Source organism: Bos grunniens, chromosome 24 (assembly GCF_055505025.1).
Source record: "Bos grunniens cultivar Pamir isolate PY7600 chromosome 24, Bosgru_T2T1.0, whole genome shotgun sequence".
In the NCBI taxonomy this organism is placed as follows: domain Eukaryota; kingdom Metazoa; phylum Chordata; class Mammalia; order Artiodactyla; family Bovidae; genus Bos; species Bos grunniens.
The window spans coordinates 5,714,434-5,740,739 of record NC_141188.1 but is presented as its reverse complement, the minus strand read 5'-3'; the positions used below and the strand labels follow the sequence as shown (position 1 = coordinate 5,740,739).

Genomic DNA, 26,306 nt, shown 5'->3' with positions numbered 1-26,306 from the left:
GGATCCAGAATGACCTGTTTGACCACTGTACCAACCTTGGGCATAACAGGGTCAGAGTAGGAAGCTCTTATCTGTATGATGACAGTGCAATAAAAACTGTCATCTCATACAGAACTGTGGTTTGTATTCATTTAACAAATGTTTTATGGCTTTAGCCTTCCATTTATAATCACTAAAGGTCGGAAGTGGTCTCTTAGGCTTTTCGGTTACACTTTACCTAATAACATAGTTGTAACTGTACTTTTGGATTTGAGGATGTATCAAAGTCAAGGGTTTGCCAGATGTACAAAAATGAGAGGAATGCAAATAAGGCAGAAAACAAAAAGTGTTAAATGAATACCAAGGAAACGACAGCTCATTCCAGTTGGAGGACAGGTGACAAGGGAACCCTCAACATGTTAATGTGACACGTGATGGCCAACAGAAAGCAAAGGGCACCCTTCCCCGTTACCTGGTCACCTGGCAGAGTCTGTACAGTACTCAATGATCTAAAAGGGGCATCCCTTGATTTCTAAAGAATGAACTCAAAAAGGAAGAAAATACTATGAACTTGGTAAACTTTTCTTCACTGGGCTCCAAATATCCATGATGAATTAAGCCTTATTTATAGTCTTTTGCACGTCAAGGCTGTATATTATCACCCTGCTTATTTAACTTATATGCAGAGTACATCATGAGAAACGCTGGACTGGAAGAAACACAAGCTGGAGTCAAGATTGCCGGGAGAAATATCAATAACCTCATATATGCAGATGACACCACCCTTATGGCAGAAAGTGAAGAGGAACTAAAAAGCCTCCTGATGAAAGTGAAAGTGGAGAGTGAAAAAGTTGGCTTAAAGCTCAACATTCAGAAAACTAAGATCATGGCATCTGGTCCCATCACTTCATGGCAAATAGATGGGGAAACAGTGGAAACAGTGTCAGACTTTATTTTTGGGGGCTCCAAAATCACTGCAGATGGTGACTGCAGCCATGAAATTAAAAGACGCTTACTCCTTGGAAGGAAAGTTATGACCAACCTAGATAGCATATTCAAAAGCAGAGACATTACTTTGCCAACAAAGGTCTGTCTAGTCAAGGCTATGGTTTTTTCCAGTGGTCATGTATGGATGTGAGAGTTGGACTGTGAAGAAAGCTGAGCGCCAAAGAATTGATGCTTTTGAACTGTGGTGTTGGAGAAGACTCTTGAGAGTCCCTTGGACTGCAAGGAGATCCAACCAGTCCATTCTGAAGGAGATCAGCCCTGGGATTTCTTTGGAAGGAATGATGCTAAAGCTGAAACTCCAGTACTTTGGCCACCTGATTTGAAGAGTTGACTCATTGGAAAAGACTCTGATGCTGGGAGGGATTGGGGGCAGGAGGAGAAGGGGACGACAGAGGATGAGATGGCTGGATGGCATCACTGACTCGATGGATGTGAGTCTGAGTGAACTCCGGGAGTTGGTGATGGACAGGGAGGCCTGGCGTGCTGCGATTCATGGGGTCGCAAAGAGTCGGACACGACTGAGCGACTGAACTGAACAGAACAGAAACAAGCTCAGATTCTCACTTCATTTTTTTTTTAATTGAAATATAGTTGATTTGCAATGTCGCGCTACTTTAGAGTCTCACTTCACCTTTAATTAACAGTGCCACTCCAGTGTTTCCAGGTAAACACCACTGATTACCCGCTGTGAAAAACCCACACACTTAAACCAGATGACCAGCATGTCACCCTTCACTTACAAAGCCAGACCAGCCATGATCCCATGCACCCTACCTCTTTCCAAATACTCCCACTGGTAAGAATTTGTTTTGATCTGAAAAAAGTGCTCAGTGCAGGTGGAGCTCAAGTGTTCGTGGGACTACTTCTCTTAGGAGAGATAGCAAGGCTATCAGGGTTACCTCCACACTGACAGAAACTACACAACCAGCTTCATTCACAACCAAAGTTCCAAGAATCTCACCAAGAAGACACGTGGCCTGGTTAAAGCTGCGGAACTCCATGGCTTATTCCAAGTATGTGATCAGTCGTGTGTGCTTTGCCCACAGGCTGTAGCACACTGTAGCCTATCAGGCTCCTCTCTCCATGGGATTTCCCAGGCAAGAATACTGGAGTGGGTAACCATTTCCTTCCTTCCTTACCCAGGCATTGAACCCATATCTCCTATGTCTCCTGCATTGGCAGGTGGGTTCTTTACCCACTGAGCCATCAGGGAACCCACCTTCCTCAGCCTCACCAACTAAGGAAGGCTACAAAGACAGACCTGCTTCTATCTCAGGGCTCCATCTGGCTATGAGGTTTTCCCAGTAAAAAAAAAAACCCACAAGGTATGTAGACTCACACTGCAGTACCAGTTGGGTCAAAGTCATTGCCTTTGAGGACTCGCTTATCTGAGAACAAACAAACACAACAGCAGCAAAACCCTTTCCATGTAAATGTAATGTTATGTGGATCCAAAGTCCACCAGTTCTGGAGTTTTAAACAAGACCTTTCAATCCAAACACTTAACACTGCCAGAAAAGATGGCACAAACAGACCATCTATAAACAATGACTAGGCAAAAAAAAAAAAAAAAAATTATTTAAAGAGATTATCCGTTATCTTCAATAGTTAAGCCAAAAATGAAAACAATCATTTGGAGTGCAATCAATTTATATAGGATTTAGAAAAAAAATAACAAGATAGCTGAATGTTCCCTATCATTTCTAGATGTTTTTCTGAGAGGGCAGAGGGTGATGGCCTTCAAGCCGGTGGGACCCTCAGACCTCTGTGCGGCTCTGCTCCCTGGGGACTGGGGCCTGTGCAGCTTCTCACTGCAAAGCCCCAGGCCAGAGGCTCACAGGCATCATTTGAATTCAGTCAGTTCAGTTCAGTCACTCAGTCATGTCTGACTCTTTGCAACCCCATGAACTGCAGCACGCCAAGCCTCAAACCCATGTCCATCAAGTCGGTGATACCATCCAACCATCTCATCCTCTGTCGTCCCCTTCTCCTCCGGCCCTCAATCTTTCCCAGCATCAGGGGCTTTTCAAATGAGTCAGCTCTTCACATTAGGTGGCCAAAGTATTGGAGTTTCCGCTTCAGCATCAGTCCTTCCAATGAATATTCAGGACTGATCTCCTTTAGGATGGACTGGTTGGATCTCCTTGCTGTCCAAAGGACTCTCAAAAGTCTTCTCCAACACCACAGTTCAAAAGCTTCAATTCTTCAGTGCTCAGCTTTCTTTATGGTCCAACTGTCACATCCATACATGACTACTGGAAAAACCATAGCCTTGACTAGACAGACCTTTGTTAGCAAAATAATGTCTCTGCTTTTTAATATGCTGTCTAGGCTGGTCATAGCTTTTCTTCCAAGGAGTAATTCTCCTCATTTCACTCTGAAGATGAGAGATGAAATGTAATACAAACCCATCTTTGCATTCACCCGGCTGGCTTATGAGACGTGCCTGCTCACTCAAATATCTGCCAAGCGCCATGCCAGGCTCCGTCCTTTCCAAGGCGGGTAAGTCACGGCCCCTCCCCTCAAGGAGTCACACCGCAGTGATGTGCAGACAGGGAGAGCTAAACACTGTAAGCGCCAGGTGCCGAGCCAGGACACAGGGAGGGAGGGCTGAGCGCTCCTAGACCTGAGGCGAGAAGCGGGGGGCTTCTGCACTCTGGAGTGGAAGGTTCTCTGGTGCGAGGGGAAATGGGTGGGGAATGGTCCATGCAAAGAAAACGGAGAACACAAAGGCCCAGAGAGAGACACAGCAGCACTTGGAGGAACTGCAGGTACTGTAAGTAACTGGATTCTGAATAAAGACACCCTGTGTGACAACCTTCTCATTTGTTTTTGTTATTGGATTGGGGGGGGGGGCGGGGTGCAGGCAATTAGAAAGGAACTCAAGCACGTCACCTCCCAATCACTTTATAAGTAACACTGCCAAGTCCCTCGTCAAAACGTTAAGTCAGACCCTCCCGCGGTCCCCTGTTCGTCCACAAGCCCTGGCACTGTGGCTGTGGTTTGGTCTTCAGCTGTCTCAGCCCCTAAGCCCAGGCAGGCAGTACATGCTATGGAAGGACGCCTGGGCTGGAAGCAGAGGAAGCCGGATTCAAGGTCCAGCCCTGCCAAGTCTTGGTAGAGCGACCCAGGAAAGTACCAGCTCTTCCTGAGCTGCCTTTTCTCCATCGCAAAATGCCTCTCCCACTTAAACTTCAGAGATTAAATCACATAACCAGCAGAATGCCTGGCGTGTAACAGGCATTCACCACACCAGTCAATGCTGCCAGAAAGAGCCTCGCACAGACCTCACACAGGACCCAGACCCTGCAAACTCAAGTCCAGTAACAAACCCCAAACCCCAAAAGACCCCTTCTTTCCATCCTGCCTTTCAAGAGATTTCCGCGGAATAATTAACTGACTTGATCCTACTGAGCCACAGAACCAATGACAAGAGTTCACAGAAACAACATATCGTAAGGACAAAGAACACTTTCTGCCTGAAACAATTCTTAAAGGTCAGCAGGATGAGGAGAGATAAGCAATGCAGCTGTGAGCTGCAAATATAATGCTATTAGTTTCTCTCCTCGAAAAAATGAAAAGAAAGCAAAATCATTCATGGTTACTTTTAGCATTGAGACAGGAAATGTGTGGCTCCAAATTTACCATGAATCAGAGGTAACTTGGCATAACTTGACATCGGTCAGTGTGCCTGGACCGATATTTTTAATTCTACCATCACTAAACATGTCTCAGTAGGAAATATAAGTGAGTTCACTGGAGACACAGCAACTCCTTTGGCCCCTGAAGGGAACGTTAAGTCCCTGATGGAGAGGTCATGATCTTGGACTAGAGGATGGGGCAGGGCACATCTGCCTCTGAGAGACAAGAGCAGGGGACACTGAGACATGGAGAGGGGCTGGAACACACACCACATGCCGCGTGAGCTGACTCAACCCAGCGTTCCCCGTAAGAACAAGCAAAGCCACTGAGGCTGAGAGCCCAGCGGCAGATGGGTCACGATCTAGAAGGGGCTGTTCCTCTGTTTCCTCTGGGATCCACCTGGACTTGGAACGGCCAGAAGATGAGAGGACAGGACAGGCGACGGCTGAGACCCAAGGTGGACAGAGAGGGGGCCTGAGGGCGGAACCAGTCCTCCTCAACACCAGATCCTCAGGCTGGTCTTTCCTTTTACAGCTAGCATAAAAAAAATTTTTTTTTAATGGCTACAGCAGGCAACTAGAGGTAAGAGAGAAATAAAACAAGCTGTCAGGAAATTATCCAAGCTAGAACAACAGCCATTCCACATTGATTTTCTAATATTTTACACTTATAAACTTCTACTTATTCATTCAATAAATATTTATTGTGCCAGCATTGTTCCGGTTGCTAGGATATAACCAGGGAATAAAGCAGAAAGAAACTCCTGTACTCACAAGTATACATTCCAGAGGAGGGCGACAGATAAGCCACAAACATGATAGGTAAATTATACAACATGTTAGAAGGTGATAGGGAAAAAGAGAAACCAGAGCAAGGTGGTGGGGTCAGGAACGCAGGGGGCTGGGGAGATGGCCGGTGGGAAACAGAGGTCAGGAGAGGCCTCTCAGAGCAGGTGAAGGAGGAAGCCTGCTGGGATCTGGGGGATAACTTTCCATATGGGGGGAGGGGTCCTGACAAGTTCACAGAAGAGCAAGGGCATCAGCATGTGTGATGCAGGATGCGCTGGCAGCCAGAGGAGACACCAGAGACAGAAACAGGTGCAACTGGGTGCCAAGTGACGCAGGGCCTTGGAGATGCCTTGGTGGTGGTGGTGTATTCACTCAGTCGTGTCTGACTCTTCGCAACTCCATGAACTGCAGCCCACCAGGCTCCTCTGTGCATGGGATTTCCCAGGCAAGAATCCTGGAGCGGGTTGCCATTTCCTTCTCCAGGGGACCCTCCCAACCCAGGGATCGAACCCGCATCCCTTGTGTCTCCTGCAGCAGCAGGTGGATTCTATAGCACTGAGCCACTGGTTGCTTTGTTCCCTTTTTATTGCTGAGTGGTATTCCCTCCATGCATCAACCAGTCTAACCAGGAACCCACCAAGGAACATGTGAGCTATTTCCAGTTGGGGTATTCCCTCCACAATCTACCAGTCTAATCAGGAACCCAATGAGGAACATGTGAGCTGTTTCCAGTTTGGGGCTTTACAAGTAAAGCTGCCAGCCCAACAGCCATTCTGTATCTATTGTCTGACATTATTTATACTTATCGACTTTTAATTATTCATTCAATTAATCAGTGTCAACTCCTCTTTCTGTGCCAGCATTGTTCTAGTTGCTGGGATCTGCATATAGGCTTTTATGTGGATGTAAGTTTTCCTTTCTCTAGGACTACTGTCAAGGAGGCCTACTGCTGGGTCACATAGTAAGTCTACATTTAGCATAGATTTTAAAATGTGTACACTGATTCCAATGTGTCTGTATCACTCTGTATTCTCACTAGCAATGCAAGACCAGTTTAGGATTTCCACGTCCTCACCGGCATCCGGGTTACCTGGAGTTTTTTTTGTTTACTGTAGCCAATCTAACAGGTATGTTGTAGTAGCTGTGGTTTTAATTTGCATTTCCCTAACAGCCACTGACGGAGAAGGCAATGGCACTCCACTCCAGTACTCTTGCCTGGAAAATCCCATGGACAGAGGAGCCTGGTAGGCTGCAGTCCATGGGGTCGCTAAGAGTTGGACATGACGGAGCGACTTCACTTTCACGTTTCACTTTCACGCACTGGAGAAGGAAATGGCAACCCACTCCAGTGTTCTTGCCTGGAGAATCCCAGGGACGGCAGAGCCTTGTGGGCAGCTGTCTCTGGGGTCGCAGAGTCGGACATGACTAAAGCGACTTAGCAGCAGCAGCAGCAACAGCTAGTGATGTTGGACATCTTTTCACGTTGACATTTGCCATTCATATGTCTTCTTGGAGGAAATGTCTGTTCAAGTCTTTTTCGCCATTCTTCTATTTGGATTATTTGTTTCCTTATTGTTGAGGTTAGAAAATTCTTTATATATTCTAAATATATCTTCTGTCAGATATGAGATTAGAAAAAGATTTCTCCTGGTCAATGCCTCTGTCATTTCATTCTCTTAACAGCGTCTTTTAAAGAACAGAAGTTTTTCATTTTTATGAAGTCAAATTTATCCACTTTTTCTTTTATGAATCATGCTTTCCCTGTTATGTCTAAGAACTCTTTGCCTAATCGTAAGTCTCTTGAAAGTTTTAAAAATTTTATACTTAGATCTATGATCTACCTGGGGTTAATTTTTGTACAAAGTGTGATGTTTGGGTCAAGATTTATATTCTTGACTACTGATGTCCAATTGTTCCAGCACCATTTGTTAAAAAGGCTGTCCTTCCTGCATCAGATTGCTTTTGCATTTCCGTCAAAAGTCAAAAGCATCCGTGTGCATCTATTTCTGGTTTCTCTACTCTGTTCCACTGATCTGTGTACATGTCTCTCTGACCAGCACCACACTTTTTTGATTATTGCAGCTATATCCAAAGTTGTAAACTGAGTGGTGTAATTAGCCCCTGAAGATGTTTAAACAGGAAAGGGACATGATCTGACGTCTTTAAATAGCACTCGACTATAAGACAGTAAAAGTCAGGGGCGAAGGCCACCAAGCGGGAGGTGATGGTGCTCAGAGCCGGGAGACAGCACAGGGGAGAAGACAGACCAGTCAGATCTGACTTCATTGTAAAAGCTGAGCACACAGAATGTTCTGGGGAAAGTGCGGGTGTGAGAGAGACAAAAGGATCAGACAGGACGCAAACAGATGGGCCTGTCATCACTGAGATGGGGAAGGTGCCAGTGGAGCACACCGTGAGAGGAAAGGTCAGCTCGGTCTTTAACACGCTGGGTCTGAGAAGCGTGTCAGAGATCCGAGAGCAGACATGAAGGGGGTTTCGGATGCAAGAATCCAGAGTGTAGGAGGGAGGGAGGTCTCTGTAACCTAGAGGTAGAAATCCAGGAGCTGTCAGCACAGCTGAAGTCGTGACCCTGGCTGAGTCAGCAGAGCCAAAGTGGAAAACACAGAGCCCAGGACTCTCTGACACTGCAGGCTGAGGCAGGAAATCCCTGTGTCAGGAAGAGACACTGGGCGGTGACCTGCAGTGTGTGATGAAGGAGGGCGCACCAGGCAGAGGGAAGCCGCACGAAGTCTCTGGGCAGAAACAAGCCCCGCTTGTTAGGGACACAGAAAGGCATGGAGGGCGAGGTGGTGGTAATGCAACAGCTGAGGTTCCTGCACCAGGAGAGGGGCGGCACCTTATTCTACATGCACTGGGAAGAGAAACGACAGTCTGTTTCCAGAAAATGAAGCTCTTTACGTCCTTCCAGAAATTATATCCTTTCATATAATAACAACCTAATAATTATCTGAACTGAAAACTCATAAAGCAACAACCAATGTGATGAAAGTGAAAGTGTGAAAATGTTAGTCACCCAGTCATGTCTGACTCTTTGTGACCGTACAGACTGTAGCTCGCCAGGCTCCTCTGTCCACGGAATTCTGCAGGCAAGAATACTGGAGTAGGCGGCCAGTCCCTTCTCCAGGGGATCTTCCTGACCCAGGGATTGAAACTGGGTCTCCCGCATTGCAGGCAGATTCTTTACTGACTGAGCCACGAGGGTTGCAGGACACATGCTCTGAAGGGGAAGACAGTCTAAGAACTAGAGTCATAAGAAAGGAGGATGAAGACAGGAAATGGCATGAAGGAAGGAGGGAGAGGCCTGCCCGAGGCGCCCAGGAGCCACGTGTGTGTGGGGGAGGCGCTGGCAGTCAAGGAAACACGGTGCCACCCAGAGCACAGAGGATCAGCAAGCGGGTGGGAGGGGCGGGCAGGGTGTCCACTGAACCCACAGAAGGGCTTTATCAGAGCAGAAGCCGCATCCGATTTCCATGCAGGACAAGCCCTTCCAGGCCAGTTATTTAAGAGGGCGTCCAGAGAACAACAATAACCCTCTGCACCCGAGCCCAGCAATCTCCTTCCTGACTGAAATTATACGGCTTCTTAAGATCATCCTGAAGTCATCTGTGTGAGGAACAAATCCTAACACGAGGAGTCATCCTTGAAGACTCCCCCAGAATCTACTAAAAAACTCCCCTGAGGAAACCTGGAACGGCTGGTTTCGCCACCTTCTAGAAGGCGACACTGTAAAATGACAGCAGGGGTGGAGAGAAAAGCACACTTTTGCCTTTTGCCTTACAAAGGTTTTCTTTTTATTCTTTCACGACTTTCCTTCACTTTCTCCCTGCTTCCTACGGAGAACGCCGGGATGGCGGTTGCTGCGGAGGAAATCTCAAGCAAATAACAGCGACTGTGTACCACCTGGATGGCTCTTTTCCTTTAAAGCTGTACTAGTTACCTTAGTCCTCACACCCTAATCACAGAATTAGCAAAATCCCTGAGTCCTAGTCCCAGATTTAAACCCTGGCTGGATCGTCACTGGTGGAATGTCTTGAGCAGGTTACTGAACATTCCAAGCCACCTTTTTCTATCCTTTAAAAAGGTGAATACCACGACCACCACCACCACCAACCTGCTTTAAAAAGGTGAATGCCACGACCACCGCCACCACCAACCTGAAAAGATGGTTTCGAGGAGTAAAAGTATCAGTGTGAAGGAGGGGTGTACACACAAAGAGCATTTAGAGTTCTATCAAGCACACACTGAGGGTCAGCCAACGTTCGCAAAGTGTCCACTCCGTCACTGTTAACCCACTGAGGACTTCCACCAGGGGAAGGCGTGTGACTAGCATGACTTAACGCTTTCTGAGAGCAGGCTGGATCTGTTTGGTGTCCTGGCCAGTTTGTGACAGAGTTGCATGAAGCTCAGTCAACAGCCTGCCCATGGTTAGCAAGAGCAGGCTCTCAAAGAAGCAGGTAGACGCTGGACAGGCCAGGGCCTTCACCACAGAAGGGCCGCCGGTTGCTGGCCTGCACGCCAGGCACGGGGACGCCTGACACCTTAGGCAGTTAGGCCGCCCACTCCCTGAACCACGCAGCTTCCAGATCCTCCCAGCATCAGCACAGGCCACCTGCTCCCTGCCCAGCACAGACTGAGCCCCACCTCTCCAACTCACCCTCCTGGTCCCAGCTCACGACTCTGTGCAAGACACAAGCAGCTCTCAAATAAACACAGGGAAGCAAATGTTTCCAAGAAAACCGACTTCAAAACTGTGGCTTTGAGCCACTGCTTCTTAAATCCTGAGCTAGTCTGCTGTTACCTCAGGCCAATACTTTGCTCCAATACTTTGGCCACCTGATGTGAAGAGCTGACTCACTGAAAAAGACCCTGGTGCTGGGAAAGACTGAGGCACAAGGAAAAGGGGGTGACAGAGGATGAGATGCTTAGATGGCATCACTGATTCAATGGACATGAGTTTGAGCAAGCTCTGGGAGATGGTGAATAACAGGGAAGGTTGATGTGCTGCAGTCCACGGGGTCCCTAAGAGTCGGACATGACTGAGTGACTGAACGACATACTTCTAGTGAATATTTGTATTTTGAACCATTTCTATTTACTGGCTAACACTGCAATTTCTGTATATGTGCTGCTGAAGCGAGCACATCATTGTAGATTCTGAGATGTGTTCCTACGAAGTAAATATTGGTCCTACCGCAGAACAAAAAGTAATTATGACACTTATTTCATAAGAAAACTTTAAGTGAAATATTAACATACTTTTCCAAGTGTTTTCACACACATTCTTCTTCCAGTGTTCACAAATCTGAAGTATAGGCAGGTGCAGGATATTCCCCACGGAGGAATGAAGAAAACGATTTAAAGTATTCACCTGCCTTGCCTGAGGTCACCTCAAAAATAATACTAGGACTAGATCTGGCTTTCCTCACCCCCAACCCCCCACAATACATCCCCATGAATGTCTAATGCGACAAGGGCTGTTCTGACTCCATGATAATAACTGGTACTTACTGGCTGTCTTCTGTGGCTTTCGAGGACTTTTAATAGATATCTGTACTAAGTAGAAATGACCATTATTTATTCTTTGACTTATCTAAACTGGCGGGCATAATCTGTTCTCCCTTAGTCAGAACTATCCATCTTAAAGATAAACAAAAACCAGAAGTCAACAATGTTAAATGTTTGATTTTTTTCTTTTTACTGTTTCAAAACAAAGTAGCCTCACAAGCACTCTTGGGCCCTCTTCTCAAAAGCACCAGAAAGTTCCACAGACACAAGCAGAAACTATACAGGAGGCCCTGCCCTCAGGCTCACACCACCATGTGAGCTGAGGCTCTGATGCCCGTTTACCAAGAAGCCTACGCTACCTTTACCACCAGGGCTCCCTTTTTATTTTCCGCCTAAGGATTTCACATTTTCTGAGTTCTACTTACTAAACTACATATGTTGAATAATAATAACCTTTCTGTTTCATACTCAAAGACATAGTTGCAACTGTAGCTTTTTAATAGTATAAGATTCAGAGTATTATCAAACTTCCTTGAAGAAAGGCAAAGGCATTTCGGATTTTAGTACTAAATATGACAGTCCTACCAAGGGTAAAGATGTAGGGTCTTTTGTGTTTTTCAAAATTAAAGACACTGAGTTGTAAGCACCCACACCCACACTCTGTTCCTGGACCCCCCAGGCCTGGAACCATTTGCCTCTGCAAAGTGGGTAGCCATATTCGAGGAAAAATCACAGAAAGTAAGTCCCTAAAACAAAAACTGCTATAAAGTACACTGCCTAAGACTCCAAAAGCAGAAATGAGTCGGGGACCGATAGCTCCGTGAGGCAGAAGCTGTGAAAGGACATCTAAGGTGCAGAAACAGAGCACCAGAGCCCCAAGCTCACCAGAAAACATTCTGTAGAAATGTTTCCATTTTGATCATATAAAGGAAGGGGTGCAACTTGACACTAAGTATTATGCTTCTTAATATTTTTCAAGATGCTTGTTTTACAAATGAAACATGTAATGACTTGAACTGAAAGCAATATTACTGCAATCTATTAAGTCATACTTTCTTCTCCTACAGTACTGGTAAAACCTGGATAAATGCTATTGCCTCAGCTGCAGAAAGGGGAAAGCAAATCATTTCTCTCCCTGGCCCCAAAGTTCTATAATCATTAACCTTGCTAACAACACAATCAGAAATGACAAGACTCAACTTCACAAATATGAATTCAAAAACTAGAAATCAGAATTGAAAAAACACAAACCACCTTTTTCAAAATACGTGGGCAATGAGGCTCACAATGTGGTAGCCAGTGTCAGATAGTAACTGAACACCTGCTGCTATTCAGATTGCCAGCAAACGCGAGCCAGTCTTCCCTCTCAGGTGTCTCCTCTTCTCTGGAAAACAAAACAGCTTTATAAGACTATTATTCCTGGAGATGGAGCTCAATGCACAACTTAGAAGCTTCACTGGTATTCTTGACCAGACGGTATAACTTTCGTAACACTCTCTTGTTTCAACTCAGTGTCATGTGCCAAATTTACACCTTCACCTACAATCTCATATTCTCACTCAGCTACGTATGGTGCTACAGAATCCATGCCCGTCCGTGACTTGCGCAGGTACAGGGGTTTGCATTCACTGTGCAGACCACACGCTTGCTGTCGTGCTGTTTGTTTAGCCAGCATTATTTTAATTCTTATCTTAACCCTTAGAAATTGGTACCATTGTCATCCTGCTGTTTTACATTAAATAAGGCACATGAGGGACAGAGAGCACAGGCACAGACTAGGACTCCCTTCCACGCATCGCAGTACATACTTTCTCAACTGGAATGCACACGTGCCTATAAAGCTATGATATATAAGGAGATCTAGCCCATAAAGACTGAAAGTCCACTTTAGCGGTAGGAAGGCAAAAAACAAAAAACAAACTTCTTTCATATTTGGGTAAATTAGGGAGAGCAAAATATTCTTTGATGGAACTAAGTGGTAAAGAATCCGCCTGTCAGAGCAGGAGACGCGAGATACAGTTTTAATCCCTGGATTGAGAAGATCCCCTGGAGGAGGAAATGGCAACCCACTCCAGTATTCTTGCCTGGACAACTCCATGGACAGAGGAGCCTGGCGGGCTATGGTCCATGGGGTCACAAAAGAGTTGGACGGAGAGACTTAGCAACTGAACACACACACAGAGAATATTCTTTAGTTAGCATGCAGAACTTTGATGAATTTCTGGAGTTTTAAATGACAAAGAAAGGGAGCAGGGCAAGCAGGGAGAAACAGATCTGCCGGGCTCTTTGTTTCAGAAGAAGGGATGGAATTAAACAGCACTGGAATAATAAAGTGATGGAACAGGAGGAATCTAGAAGAAGTGAAACACCAGCAGGGCACCCTGCAGGTCTCTGAATGAGATGTGTGTTTAAGATGCAGGAAGTCACGGGGAATCTTAGGATGGCTGTGCTAGGGGGCAGGAAGCCAGAGACTGACACGGCATTAATCAGAGATGGATACAGAAGGGAAACCAGTGGTAACAGCAAATAGAACAGCTGGCCCCTCCAAGGTTCTGGGAAGGCCGGCCTGCCGATGACCAGCTCGAGCAGGCTGGTGAGCCTCTCTCCTCGCTGCATGCCTTCACCCTTCTGAGAGCTCCCACTGCACAGCCACTGTCCTGGTTCTTACCTTAACCCAGACCAGGTCTGGGAGCCCATCTGTTACCACTGACATTAGGCCCCACTCACCAGAGCCCAAGCCTGACACCTCACACAGCCACTCTGGGTCTACTCCCCATCACTGAACCAGACTCTGGCTGATGGAGCACAGCTTTCTGTGCTTAAATCCCCGCCCATTGCATTGTTTACTGTGTTATTCCTGCTTCCTCAAACGGAAGCTTTTGAGAATAGAAATGGTATCTCTTTCCTCTCAGGTTCCACAGTCTCCATGATAAGAACTCAGCAGATTCTGGACCACTGATCAAAAGGAACAGTGTTAGTACCAGAGGGTAGTGGTATTCCAAACTCAAGTTAAGGTAGGCTAATTTTTTTTTTTAATTGGAGGATAACTGCTTTTTGATGTTGTGTTGGTTTCTGCCACACAGTGATGTGAATCAGTCATAGTATACATATGTCCCCTCCCTGTTGAACCTCCCTACCACCTCCCACCTCATCCTCTAGGTTATCACAGAGCACAGGTTTGAGCTTCCTGTGTCAAAGAGCAAATGCCCACTGGCCATCTACTTTACATATGGTGATGTGCATGTTTCAAGCGGCTCTCTCAGCCTGTCCCGCTCTTTCCCATTCCCGAGTGCCCACAAGTCTGGTGTCTGTCTGTGTCTCCATTCCTTCCCTGCAAACAGGTTCACCAATACCACTTTCAAGATTCCATATATACATATATATATATATATGCATTAATATACAGTGTTTGTTTTTCTGACTTACTTTGCTCTGTATAACAGGCTCTAGGTTCATCCACCTCACTAGAACTGACTAAAATGCGTTATAGGTAGGTAATACTCTCTGAAAGAGCACTTTACCAAGTAGCAATTAAGAAAAGTTTGGTATACATGAAACGCTAAAAATTTGTTTTTATTTATCTCACTACAAACAGTAGTTTTGAGTTACCTAGCTACAAGTATTAGTTATCAAATATTAGTGATAAATGTGATTCATCACATTTTTTTTCTTGAGAGATGTTCTCCCCAAGCTCCTTTTAAAGAGGGTCTTAAAAACTGAGTGAGAAACAGAATCTGCTGTCAGCTGATTCACCCACTGAACAGCTGGTCTGCATCTCTTCCGGTTTTGTTTAGAAACTTTGTGCAATTCCTTTTCTGCCTCATAAGAATGAAATATAAGAGTAAATGGTTTATAGTACAGTTTAATAATCTCTTATCTTCTGAGAAATGTTCCATAAAAAAAGCCATGCAAGATATACCTTAGGGCAGTGATTCTTGACTGGGAGTGACTTTGTTATCCCCAAGGGAACATTTGACAAGAGTTGGAGACATTTTTGGTTGTCTTGCGGAAGGGGGTGAGGGGGTGGAGATGATACTGACATCTGGTGAGCGAGACAGTAATGAACACGACAGACCCCACAAAAAAGAAAAAATGTCAAATGCTTCATCAAATAAAATATCCTGGTGGCTCAGACGGTAGAGTCTGCCTGCCGTTCGGGAGACCCGGGTTCAATCCCTGTGTCAGGAAGATTCCCTGGAGAAGGAAATGGCAACCCACTCCAGTACTCTTGCCTGGAAAATTCCATAGATGGAGAGCCTGGCGGGCTATGGTCCATGGGGTCGCAAAGAGTTGGACACAACTGAGCGACTTCACTTTCACTTTTTCACTTGATAAATACTATTTTATAGACACCAATAAAGTATGTACACATTGGATTTTAAAATCCCACAATTATACATACCCTGGGAATGGGGATGGAACAGTTTTAAGTAGACATCTGGCATCAATTAGGCCTGATGTTATGATACAAGATTGTTCAAGAAATTCTAATAGCAAATAAGCTCTGTCGCTCAGCAGAAGGGATAGGACAGATCTGACCCTCTGCTATAAACCACTCTTGACCACATCAAGACACTATTTTACCTTCTGGTACATCACCTGGTAACAATTTAACAGTAAAATATGTTACTAATAAACAACTTCAACCTTTAAAAAAATTAAGCATTCTCTGCAAAACAAATGTCTTTTGATACAAATTGTGATCCAGCTCAGATCAGGCCTCTATCTTCATTTTTCTCACAAACTATGTAAAGAATTCCCATCACTAAACATTCCCATTTATTGTCTGGGGGAATGAAGGAGAGTGTTACATGTTGACAGAAAACAACAAAATTCTGTAAAGCAATTATCCTTCAATTAAAAATAAATTTAAAAAAGAAGGAGGGGATGTATGTATACATATAGCTGATTCACTTGGTTGTACAGCAGAGACTAACACAACATTGTAAAGCAATTATACTCCAATAAAAAATTGTTTAAAAAAAATTTTATGACTGAACCCCGCCCTCACACACACACACACAAAGTAGCAAACAAAAACCCCTTAGAATTTATTGCAAAAAAGTATAATCAATGCAAAGAATCAAGGCTAAGGATTGCTTTCCTCTAAGTTACCCAGCTACTTTACAATTCCCAAAGCTGCCTAAGGGTGAAGTCGCACTGGCTCTTTTCACTTGTCTGTCCCTCCCCCCTTCCTCACTGCCACTCGCCCCCTCACCCCCGACCCCCACCCCAGCCGCTCGCAGGAGTCCAGGACTGCGCCTCACTGAAGTCAGCACTGGATACCTTAAATATCACTGGGCGCCTTCTAGGTGAACAGCAGGTGACTGGACGTGGATGGTGGAGTGGCACCGGCTCCAATTAGGAATCCACTCCAGGAATAATAAGTGGCACGACCCTGGTCCTAGATGAAGACCTGGCCTATGCAAACTCAAGATAAAAAGGACCTTCAAAAGTCCTCCCTGGTTGCGCCCTCAATTCCACGTGCGACTTTGCTCCCCACTAAGTGCGAAGCGCGGCTCTCCCACCTGCCCGCGCAGGGTCCGGGGAATCTGCTCCCGCCCCATGAGGGCGTGCCGCGGTCTGCCAAACTGGCTCACCTGGCCGCAGCACCTATGCACCTCCGGTCGCCCCCAGGTGTTCGCACACGAAGGTGCAGCCTCCGGGGACAAACACGCGGGCGCACAGACTCAAGGGTACAAACTCGGGGTCCGCTCCCAGGTGTGCACTCAGGCAGCGCGCACACAGAGGGAGGCAGAGACACAGGCGTGTGGATGAGGGGAGTGCTCCCAAGTGTGCAGAGCCCGGTGCTCCCGCGCGGGTGAGCACACTCAGGTGTGCACGAGGAGTCGTGCGCAGATCAATCCTGCCCCGCAAGGTAAGTCTCGGCAGGGAGCCCCGCAAGCCCCGATCGGCATCCTGCCTCCATCAACTCACCTCCTCCAAAAATTTGGTCAAATCGTACACTTTGTAGTGCAGGATCAGCCAGGTGCTCTTGCTGTTGTTGTGCTTCTGGATCTCTTCCAGGGTGTAGTACTTAACGGCTTTGCTGGACTCCTCGGCCATTTCTTAACTCAGCGAGCCTAAGGCCCTAAAGGCAGCAGGAGAGCTGGACGGAGAAGAGCGGGCGTCTCTGCGAACTCGTCCTGGGACATTCCCCGCTGCCCGGCTCGGCTCCGCTCCTGAGGAGGGCTGCCCGCACGGAGGAGGGGAGCGGCCGAAGCACGGCCTCTGATGATTGGCCAGAATTCCTGTCGCTCAAGGGCCCCGCCCCCGCCCGACGCTCTCCACCAACCCGGCGGGCCCCGCCCAGTGAGCGGGTGTTGATTGGCTGCAGAAGATGCCCTTCACAATCACTGTTAAGGAGAGCGCGGGGGGGCGGGGTTTACTCGCGTCTGCGCCGAAGGCGGTGGCCCGGGGTCAGAGCGTCCGGGATCGCGTGGACCAGACCGGGTGACCAGCGCAGAGTCCACCTTGTGCAAGGCAGCGACCCTACATCAAAATCGCCGCGGTTTCCCAATCCGGTCAGACCTGGGCGTTCGTTAATTTGTAACAGAGTCCTTCCGCAGCGAGTGTAGGCGTTCACTGCGAGGCTGAGCGATGCAGAGCAACCTGGTGGACGTGGCCGGACGAGTGTGCTGCCCGGAGCAGGGCTCTGTGACTGCCTGGCCCATCCCCTCCCGCCCCAGAACTAACCCATTCTCTCAAGAGAAAAAAAGAACAAAACAAAACCCGGAAACTGTTCCAAAAAAGCAAAAGCGGCCTCAAGTGTAGGTTCTGAGGACGTCGGTGGCTCTGAAGTTATTCTTTCTTCACCCCTGACTAGGCGAGTACTTGTATTAGTGTCTTATGTCTTTTCTCACCAATATATTGTTTAAGGTAAATTCTAAATGATTGATAGCTCTTGGAATAGAGTCTGGAGCAGGGCCTCCCCAGCTGAGCATCCATAGGAAGATTTACAAATGTTCCATTTTTAAAAGGCGGGGGAGAGAATTCCAGCACGTTAAAAAAAAAAAAAAAAGACTATGATTTTTGTTAAGGCCTTTTTCAGCAATGGTATTTACTTCCAAAAAGAACGACACAGTGGATTACACATGTAGGTCATCCTCCAGGAAACAGCACAGTTCTTTCCACTCGCTGCTGCTAGTGTTGGTTTCCTACCCCCTTGCTTACCTCCTCCGTAGGAATGCAAGGCCAAGAAGACAAGTTCCCAAACATTCCAAATACTCTTTATCCATTTCACATGATGGAATGCTTTGGTTTTCAAATACTGCACCAGCCTTGCATCTCTGGAATAAGCCCTACTTGCTTATGATATGTAATTCTTTTTGTTTTTTTCCAATGTGCTTTTTAAAAAAATTACAAAGGAGGCAAAAATATACAATGGAGAAGAGATAGTCTGTTTACAAGTGGTGCTGGGAAAACTGGTCAACCACCTGTAAAAGAATGAAACTAGAACACTTCCTAACACCATAACAAAAATAAACTCAAAATGGATTAAAGATCTAAATGTAAGACCAGAAACTATAAAACTCTTAGAGGAAAACATAGGCAGAACACTCTCTGACATAAATCACAGCAAGATCCTCTGTGATCCACCTCCCAGAATAATGGAAATAAAAACAAAAATAAATAAATGGGACCTAATTAAACTTAAAAGCGTTTGCACAACAAAGGAAACTACAAGCAAGGTGAAAAGGCAGCCTTCAGAGTGGGAGAAAATAATAGCAAACAAAGTAACTGACAAAGAATTAATCTCCAAAATATACAAGCAACTCATGCAGCTCAATACCAGAAAAATAAATGACCCAATCAAAAAATGGGCCAAAGAACTAAACAGACATTTCTCCAAAGAAGACATACAGATGGCTAACAAACACATGAAAAGATGCTCAACATCACTCATCATCAGAGTAATGCAAATCAAAACCACAATGAGGTACCATTTCACGCCCATCAGAATGACTGCCATCAAAGAGTCTACAAACAATAAATGCTGGAGAGAGTGTGGAGAAAAGGGAACACTCTTACACTGTTGGTGGAAATGCAAACTAGGACAGCCACTGTGAAGAACAGTGTGGAGATTCCTTAAAAAAAAAAAAAAAACAAAATAGAACTGCCATACAACCCAGCAATACCACTGCTGGGCATACACATCAAGGAAACCAGAATTGAAAGAGACATATGTACCCCAATGTTCACTGCAGCACTTTACAATAGCTAGGACACAGAAGCAACCTAGGTGTCCATTGGCAGACAAATGGATAAGGAAGTTGTGGCACATATACATAATGGAATATTACTCATCTATAAAAAAGAATGCATTTGAGTCGGTTCTAATGAGGTGGATGAAACTGGAGCCTATTATACAGAGTGAAGTAAGTCAGAAAGAGAAACAGCAATACAGTATATTAATGCATATATATGGAATTTAGAAAGACAGTAACAATGACCCTATATGGAAGACAGCAAGAGAGACACAGATGTAAAGAACAGACTTTTGGACTATGCAGGAGAAGGCAAAGGTGGCACGATAAGAGAGAATGGTATTGAAACATGTATATTACCATGTGTAAAACAGATTACCAGTACAAATTCAATGCATGGTGCAGGGCACCCAAATCCGGTGCTCTGGGACAATCCAGACGGATGGGGTGGAGAGGGTGTGGAGGGGGGTTCAGGATGGTGGGACACATGTACACCCAGGGTTGATTCATGTCGATGTATGGCAAAACCCACCATATATTGTAAGTAAGTAGCCTCCAATTAAAATAAATAATTTAAAATAATAAATTTTTAAAAAGTATAATTTACAGTGTTGTTGGTTTACTGATTTGTTTCCAAGAGCTCACTTCTGCTGCTACTGCTACTGCTGCTGCTGCTGCTGCTAAGTCGCTTCAGTCGTGTCCGACTCTGTGCGACCCCATAGACGGCAGCCCACCAGGCTCCTCCGTCCCTGGGATTCTCCAGGCAAGAACACTGGAGTGGGTCGCCATTTCCTCCTCCAGTGCATGAAAGTGAAAAGTGAAAGTGAAGTCGCTCAGTTGTGTCCGACTCTAGCGACCCCATGGACTGCAGCCTACCAGGCTCCTCCATCCATGGGATTTTCCAGGCAAGAGTACTGGAGTGGGGTGCCATGGCCTTCTCCAGAGCTCACTTCTGGCGTCTGATTTTCTCCACTGTTTTTCTTTTTTCTTTTTTGGTCACTGATTTCTGCTCCTGATCGAGTCTTTCCTTCTGCTTGCTTTGGGTTTCTTTTTTTTCCTAGTTTCTTGAGGTGAGAGTTTAGATTATTGAATTGGGATTTTTCCTGTTTTGAAATACATGTATGTAGTGTTATAACTGTCCTAAATGCTTTAAAAACAGTAAATCAGGCTATGTATACCATTACCCTAACAGTTCCCAGGTCTGCTGAATCTCCGCATGACTCTGGCAGAGCAGTGTGTCAGTGACAACTGCCTCTATAATCCAATGTCAAGACTGTTTCAGATTTCAGTGCCAGTTCCGAATAACTCCAGAAGTGATTAAAACAAAACTTTGGTGCCAGTGACCTGGATCCTATTCCTGGTTTAGTAACTTACCAGATGCATGACTATGACCTAATCAGTTAACTCTCTAAGCCACTGCTTATAAAATGTTTAGCCAGGGTCTGGCACAAAGAAAGCAATCAACAGATTTTAGCAAATGCTATTATCAAACAAGACTTCCTTACTTTAAAACACTGGTATAAGGAAACATCCTACATGGCAAGTGCTCCGAGGTGATGTGTGTGCACTTCAGTTGTGACCAACTCTGTGCGACCCATAGACTGCAATTCCCCCAGCTCCTCTGTTCATGGGATTCTCCAGGCAAGAATACTGGAGTGGGATGCCATTTCCATCTCCACCAAGGTGAAGTAAATTTAGGCAAATTTAGAAACAAATCTAAGAAATTAAAAGGAATACAGATATTTACAAACTTCCTGATGTTCCCTCCAGCAAAGACATTTTAATAAACATTTAGAAAACCAACTCTACTCCTGAAGTTCCTCAGGTGAAATATACTGTAGTAGAAGTTCACTCTTCTACTAAGAAGCAAAAATAAGCAAATATCATTACAGTTTTTATTCCTTTTCTACTTCCTCCTGCCACTCAAGCACAAGACACACTTCAGCAGCTCTTTACTTCCCATTGACACATCATTATATTTGCTAAACCATAGAAAGCAGGTTCCCTTGACAAATGGGCACTCTACAAAGATGGACTCCAATTCAAATTATCTACATGGATAATTTGCATTAAACCTATGTCTTTTAAATACGTTAGCATAGGTTAGCTGTTCCCTTCTAAAAATATCTATTTCTCTAGTATACATGTCCTATGTAGTTGATTTCCAAACAAGTCCTCATCTATTAGCAATAATTTCCAAAGCTTACTAAATTTTTTACATTTTCATTCATTTTAAAATGGACTTGAAGTTGTTTTACCCATGTATATTTATAACACACCAGAATGTCAGCTGACAATCTCTAATCAATTGAATATCAGAGGCAGAAATGAGGAGTAGAGAGCAACAGATATCATCTGATCACAAAGAATACAATGTCATATGTTCACTGCTGAGGAAGGGCAACATTCCTCAGTAACTTCAGACAAGGCAAGCTGATTATATGTAGGAAATCTTATTATAAATACATTCTTAGGCGTATTTCCTTTATGTATTCCTATATATTTCCTTGTATTTAATATGTCCATCTTTAAGTAGAAGCAGGTAAATAAAAAGATTAAATGTTTGATTGTACATGATTGCAATATTAAATTTATTTTTAAAAATCTTTTTGTCTTCAGCACAAGTAAATAGAACAGAGTAAAATGGTATCAGTTCAGTTCAGTTCAGTCGCTCAGTCATGCCCGACTCTTTGCAACCCCATGAATCGCAGCACTCCAGGCCTCCCTGTCCATCACCAACTCCCGGAGTTCACTGAGACTCACGTCCATCGAGTCAGTGATGCCATCCAGCCATCTCATCCTCTGTCGTCCCCTTCTCCTCCTGCCCCCAATCCCTCCCAGCATCAGAGTCTTTTCCAATGAGTCAACTCTTCGAATCAGGTGGCCAAAGTACTGGAGTTTCAGCTTTAGCATCATTCCTTCCAAAGAAATCCCAGGGCTGATCTCCTTCAGAATGGACTGGTTGGATCTCCTTGCAGTCCAAGGGACTCTCAAGAGTCTTCTCCAACACGGAAAATTCCAGATATGCTATTTAACTTTGTAGAAATTCAGGGTTCTAGACAATTTTATGAAATACAGCTGATGGTGTTATCATCATCAGGTCCGCCAAGTCAGAAGACTGGGAATCATACAGGTCAGTCTCCTCTTTATCCCTACTACCATTGCCCCAGATTTGCCTTTCATGATTAGCTGCCTATCTGTTTACAGTAACTCCCTTACATGTTCTTCCAGCCTTTAGTCTTGAACTTCTCAGACCCATCTTCCATCAATAATGAACCCCAAATTAAAATCTGATCACATCACTACTTGTCTATATTAGTATCAGTTGCTCAGTTGTTTCTGACTTTTTGCAATCCCAAGGACTGTTGCTTGCCAGGCTTCTCTGCCCATGGGATTTTTCAGGCAAGAATACTGGAGTGGGTTGCCATTCCCATCTCCAGGGGGATCTTTCCAACCTAGGGATCAAACCTGGGTCTCCTGCATTGCAGGCAGATTCTTTACCATCTGAGACTACTTGTCTAATACCTTCCAATGTCTCCCAATAACTAAAGTTCAAATTCCTTGCTGAGAATTTGAAGATCATCCAAATCATTCAAAATCTGCTTCCTCTCTCTAGCTTCATCCTTTGTCATTTCCCCCTCAAGCCTCATGGCCTAGCAACAGTGAGCTATTTTAGATCTCCCACATGTAGCATTCTTTCCTCTCTTTCACATCCTTGCTCAAGCCCTGTCCTCTGCCACTTACCTTAAGTTTACCTCTTACCCCTTATTCTCCTTACCTCCTTTATCCTGGCCAAAGACTCAGGACTCTATTTGACTCAGCTTAGAAGGCAATGGCACCCAACTCCAATACTCTTGCCTGGAAAATCCCATGGACAGAGGAGCCTGGTGGGCTGCAGTCCATGGGGTCGCTAAGAATTGGACACGACTGAGCGACTTCACTTTGACTTTTCACTGTCGTGCACTGGAGGAGGAAATGGCAACCCACTCCAGTGTTCTTGCCTGGAGAATCCCAAGGACAGAGGAGCCTGGTGGGCTGCTGTCTATGGGGTTGCACAGAGTCAGACACGACTGAAGCGACTTAGCAGTAGCAGTAGCAGGAGTCAACTGTGGTTAAGGCATGTGCTGAGCACACCCTTCACCTCCAAGTAATGCTCTCTGCTCCTTTATTCTCCAGTCATGCTATCACACACTCACTACATCACCAGTCTATGTGTCTGCCTTTCTCACTGGACCAAAAGTTCCTCAAGGACAGGAATGGTTAGTCACATCTGTATCTTCAGAGCCTAGCACAGTGCCTGGCACTCAGCACATGCTCAGTAAATGTTTTTGAATGAATAAGGGTATAAAAGTGATACAGAAGAGAGCAAGTAAGTACTTGGAAAAATCATAATTATACAATAATCATACTGAGAAATGTGGATTAATTTATCTGTCACTAGCAAGAACATCAGCCAAGTTTTTTATGTTTCCATGGACATCTACTGAAACTGGGGGTAATCATCAGTTAGTTCTATTACACCTGTAACCTGCTATCACTGATCAAGTTTGCTTTGTTTTTACAAAATCTTGTGTGTTTCTAAGTGTCACATGGCCTAAATAATAGGAGATATTTGCCAAGTTGTTTATTAGGAACTTGGAGTCAGCTGTGTGCAGTTCAAGCTCCAGCCAGTTAAGACTGGTTAAGATGGTAAAAGTGTCCACTTGGTGACCTTTGATGCCTGAAGGCCAAAACCTCCACCCTAAAAACATACTAATACCACCATTTTCTGAGCACGTGTCCCAAGAAGAAGTCTGGGGCTTAGCTGCACAATGATGATTACCTCATTTTTCTTGCCTCCAATTTCCCCATGCTCCTGCCACCTCAGATTTATTCCATAACTATCCCAAGTGCCTTGCCTTTGGGGAAGTGGATATGAGATTTGTTCTCCCATCTCCTCACTTGGTGGCCTCGAGAATAAACCCTTTTTCTGCCTAACCTCATTTGGCTTGCTGCATGTCAGACAAACCTGGTTTGTAACACTATTAAAAGTAAAACTGTTTCATTTCTTTCTAGGCCTAGGAAATTAGGGGGAAAAAGCTAAAAGCAAACAGCAGCATGTAAAAAAATTTAAAATGAATGAGTGGATCTAACACTAGTCCAAGGTGCTCAATGCAGCCACCTAAGCGTACAAGTAACATGGATGACAGAGAGGGCAGTAGAGTTCTCAAAAGTTGGGAGCCCATGTCAGAAACACAGCTTCCTACTAGAATAAAAGTGCCGTATATGACCTCTAGGGCTTCCCATGGAGAAGGCAATGGCACCCACTCCAGTACTCTTGCTTGGAAAATCCCACGGACGGAGGATCCTAGTAGGCTGCAGTCCATGGGGTCGCTAAGAGTCGGACACGACCGAGCGACTTCACTTTCACCTTTCATTTTCATGCATTGGAGAAGGAAATGGCAACCCACTCCGGTGTTCTTGCCTGGAGAATCCCAGGGATGGCGGAGCCTGGCGGGCTGCCGTCTATGGGGTCGCACAGAGTCGGACACGACTGAAGCGACTTAGCAGCAGCAGCAGCAGCAGCAGCAGCAGGGCTTCCCAGGTGGCGCTAGTGGTGAAGAACCCGCCTGCCAATGCAGGAGACGTAATGAGACACGAGTTTGATCCTGGGTTGGGAAGATCCCCTGGAGGAGGGCATGGCAACCTACATCAGTATTCTTACCTGGAGAATTCCTTGGATAGAGGAGCCTGGAGAGCCCAGTTCATAGGGTCAAAAAGAGTCAGACATGACTGAAGCCACTTAGCACGCATGCACGTGCAGGACCTCTAAGGCTGATGCTAGAAGGAAGTAAATGTTCGTTTCCCGGTACGCAACTGCATCCCTCCATATCCTTCTGTCCCTGATTCTCTCTCCGATTACTGATACCACTCCCCACCACCTACTATGAATACTACGTTATCTCCTTGACTCTCTGGCATCCGTGTGGATAGAACCCTTTCTTTGCTTTTTACAGCAGGGCCAGGATATTCAAATGAACTTTACTAAAGGGTAACATAAAAGAATTTTCCACTATGAGAACCTGACATGGTTCCTTCACCTTTAATAAATGAAGCAGTGATGCCAATTCAAACAGTCTGTCTGATTGTCAAACCTCAAGTGATTGTGAGGTGCACACCCAGTGAGGACCCTTTTTAGGGACCCACCCTCCAGAGTCCACCTCTCCCTCTGTGTGTTTGAGGGCAGCGGACTATATTCTACCCATAAATACAATCTTAGACATCCAAATTCTTCAAATTCCAGACAAAGGTACATGCTGAACTCAGCCCTATCATCATCAAGGTTTCGTCATCTTAGTTCCAGTTTCCTGTCTAAACAGCTGACTCTTCCCCAGGTAATTTTTCTAGAAATGACCTTCATCTTCATGTGGTACTTGGCTACTCACAAAATATGGTCTTATCTTGCATGTCCTGACAATTTAAACATTATATAAACCAACACAACGATCTTAATCTTCATAAAAGAGATATATACAGTCAAACTATCAGGCAGAATTCTTAGGATTCTTTCCCATCTTGAATGCCTGTGAGATAAAGGGAAACTTAAGTAACTCTTATCTGGAAAACTGAATAGGCTTGCCAACAAGCTTGTCATCAAAATGTATCCTGTGAGGAAAGTTTTTCCCTGAAGGAAAATTCTTGCCATGCTAAGTCACTTCAGTTGTGTCTGACTCTTTGCAACCCTATGGGCTGTAGCCTACCAGGCTCCTCTGTCCATGGGATTCTCCAGGTAAGAATATTGGAGTGGGTTACCATGCTTTCCTCCAGGGGATATTCGGATAGTCCTGACCCAGGGATCTAACCTGTATCTCATGTCTCCTGCATGTCAGGTGGATTCTTCACTACTAGCGCCACCTGGGAGCCCAGGTGGCCACTATTATGTATGAAACATTACATCCTTATGTATAAAACATGATATCATTACTTATGGATGTAAGTGGATGTGCATATATATTTTGAAGCATATCTAAAAAACGATGGAATGTGCATATATATATATATATTTTGAAGCCATCTCAAAAACTACAGAATGATCTCAGTTCATTTCTAAGGCAAACCATTCAATATCACAGTAATCAAAGTCTATGCTCCAACCACTAATGCTCAAGAAGACGAA

The 26,306-nt window shown here is 45.1% G+C and overlaps 1 protein-coding gene across 1 annotated transcript in view; it reads right to left on the bottom strand.

Moving 5' to 3' along the window:
* Positions 1-17,100, bottom strand: part of CYB5A (cytochrome b5 type A) — a 33,640-nt gene extending 16,540 nt beyond the window's left edge. Inside the window, exon 1 of the mRNA XM_086372581.1 lies at positions 16,881-17,100. Coding sequence (XP_086228707.1) covers positions 16,881-17,009 — 129 coding nt within the window. The 5' untranslated portion in view covers positions 17,010-17,100. The remainder of the gene's footprint in view (positions 1-16,880) is intronic.
* Positions 17,101-26,306: the final 9,206 nt, after the last annotated feature.